This window comes from Eimeria tenella, genomic scaffold (assembly GCF_000499545.2).
Source record: "Eimeria tenella Houghton genomic scaffold, Eth_scaff2916, whole genome shotgun sequence".
Classification (NCBI taxonomy): Eukaryota; Apicomplexa; class Conoidasida; order Eucoccidiorida; family Eimeriidae; genus Eimeria; species Eimeria tenella.
Window position 1 is genome coordinate 2,437 of NW_013546115.1, and position 1,068 is coordinate 3,504.

Below are 1,068 nucleotides of genomic sequence, written 5' to 3' on the forward strand. Positions count from 1 at the left end.
CCAGCAGCTGATTGTCTAGAATGTCGCAAAAGTAAACAGAAGAAGGAAAATAAAAAAAGGCAGTGGGCTGTATAGACACTTGAACCTGCTGCTGCTGCTGCTGCTGCTGCTGCTGCTGCTGCTGCGGATTAGACTCTTGAGGGTCTGCCTGCTGCTTTCCGCTTCTCCCACAGGTATTCGATGTTTCATCAAAAGCAAAAGCAGCAGCAAAACTGTGCTTCGCTTCGCCTGCTTCAGTGGTTGCTGCTGCTGCTGTTGCTGCTGCTGCTGCTGCTGCTGCTCGCTTCTCGCTGGAGCAGCAGCAGTGGCAGCAGCAATTTATGAATGTGGGGGGCACTTGGGGCTCGGGATCAAGTGGGTCAATCGCTATGGAGCAGCAGCAACTTTGCTCAGCAGCAGCAGCAGCAGCAGTTTGCTCCTCCTTTTTTAAAGGCACAGGTGCTGCTGCTGCTTCTACTGCTACTGCTGCCGTAGGGGAGGCTGCTGCTGCTGCTGTAAGGGGGGCTGCTGCTGCTGCTGCCGCTGCTGCTGCTGCTGCTGCAGGCAGCGCGTCTGTTACGGATTGCTGCTGCTGCAAGTAGCAGCAGGAGCTGCAGCTGTAGGCAGGCCTCTTGCCGCTCTTGCTGCTGCTGTTGCTGCTGCGGTTGCTGCTGCGGTTGCTGCTGCTGCTGCTGCTGCTGCGTCTGCCCCTCTTCCTGCGGCTCGCTCGGCCTTTGCTGCTGGTCGTTGTGCTGCAGCGGCTGCTACTGTTGCTGCTGTTGCTTCGTTTGCTGCTGCTGCAGCATCTGCTAATCGATGTACCGACTTTTGGGCAGTAGCAGCTGCTGCTCGTCACCTGTGAAGGGACGGGCGTGCTGCAGCTGCTGCTGCTGTAGCTGTTGCTGCTGTGGCCGCAGCTGTACCTCCTGCAGCTGTAGCTGCTGCTGCTGCTGTAGCTGCTGCCACCGCATGCAGCTCGTCTGCTGCTGCAGCGCTTGCTGCCCCTGGGCACGACACATTTTGCCGCAGCAGCAGCTGCTGCTGCTGCTGCACCGGTAGAAGGATAGAAGCAGCTGCTGCCGCTGCTGC

General features: G+C 58.7%; 1 protein-coding gene across 1 annotated transcript; it reads right to left on the reverse strand.

Moving 5' to 3' along the window:
• Positions 1-788: 788 nt before the first annotated feature.
• ETH_00037105 (uncharacterized protein) lies at positions 789-998 on the reverse strand (the record flags this gene model as incomplete). Its single annotated transcript, XM_013380894.1, has 1 exon — positions 789-998. One exon carries the CDS (start codon positions 996-998, stop codon positions 789-791), a length of 210 nt encoding a protein of 69 aa, XP_013236348.1.
• Positions 999-1,068: the final 70 nt, after the last annotated feature.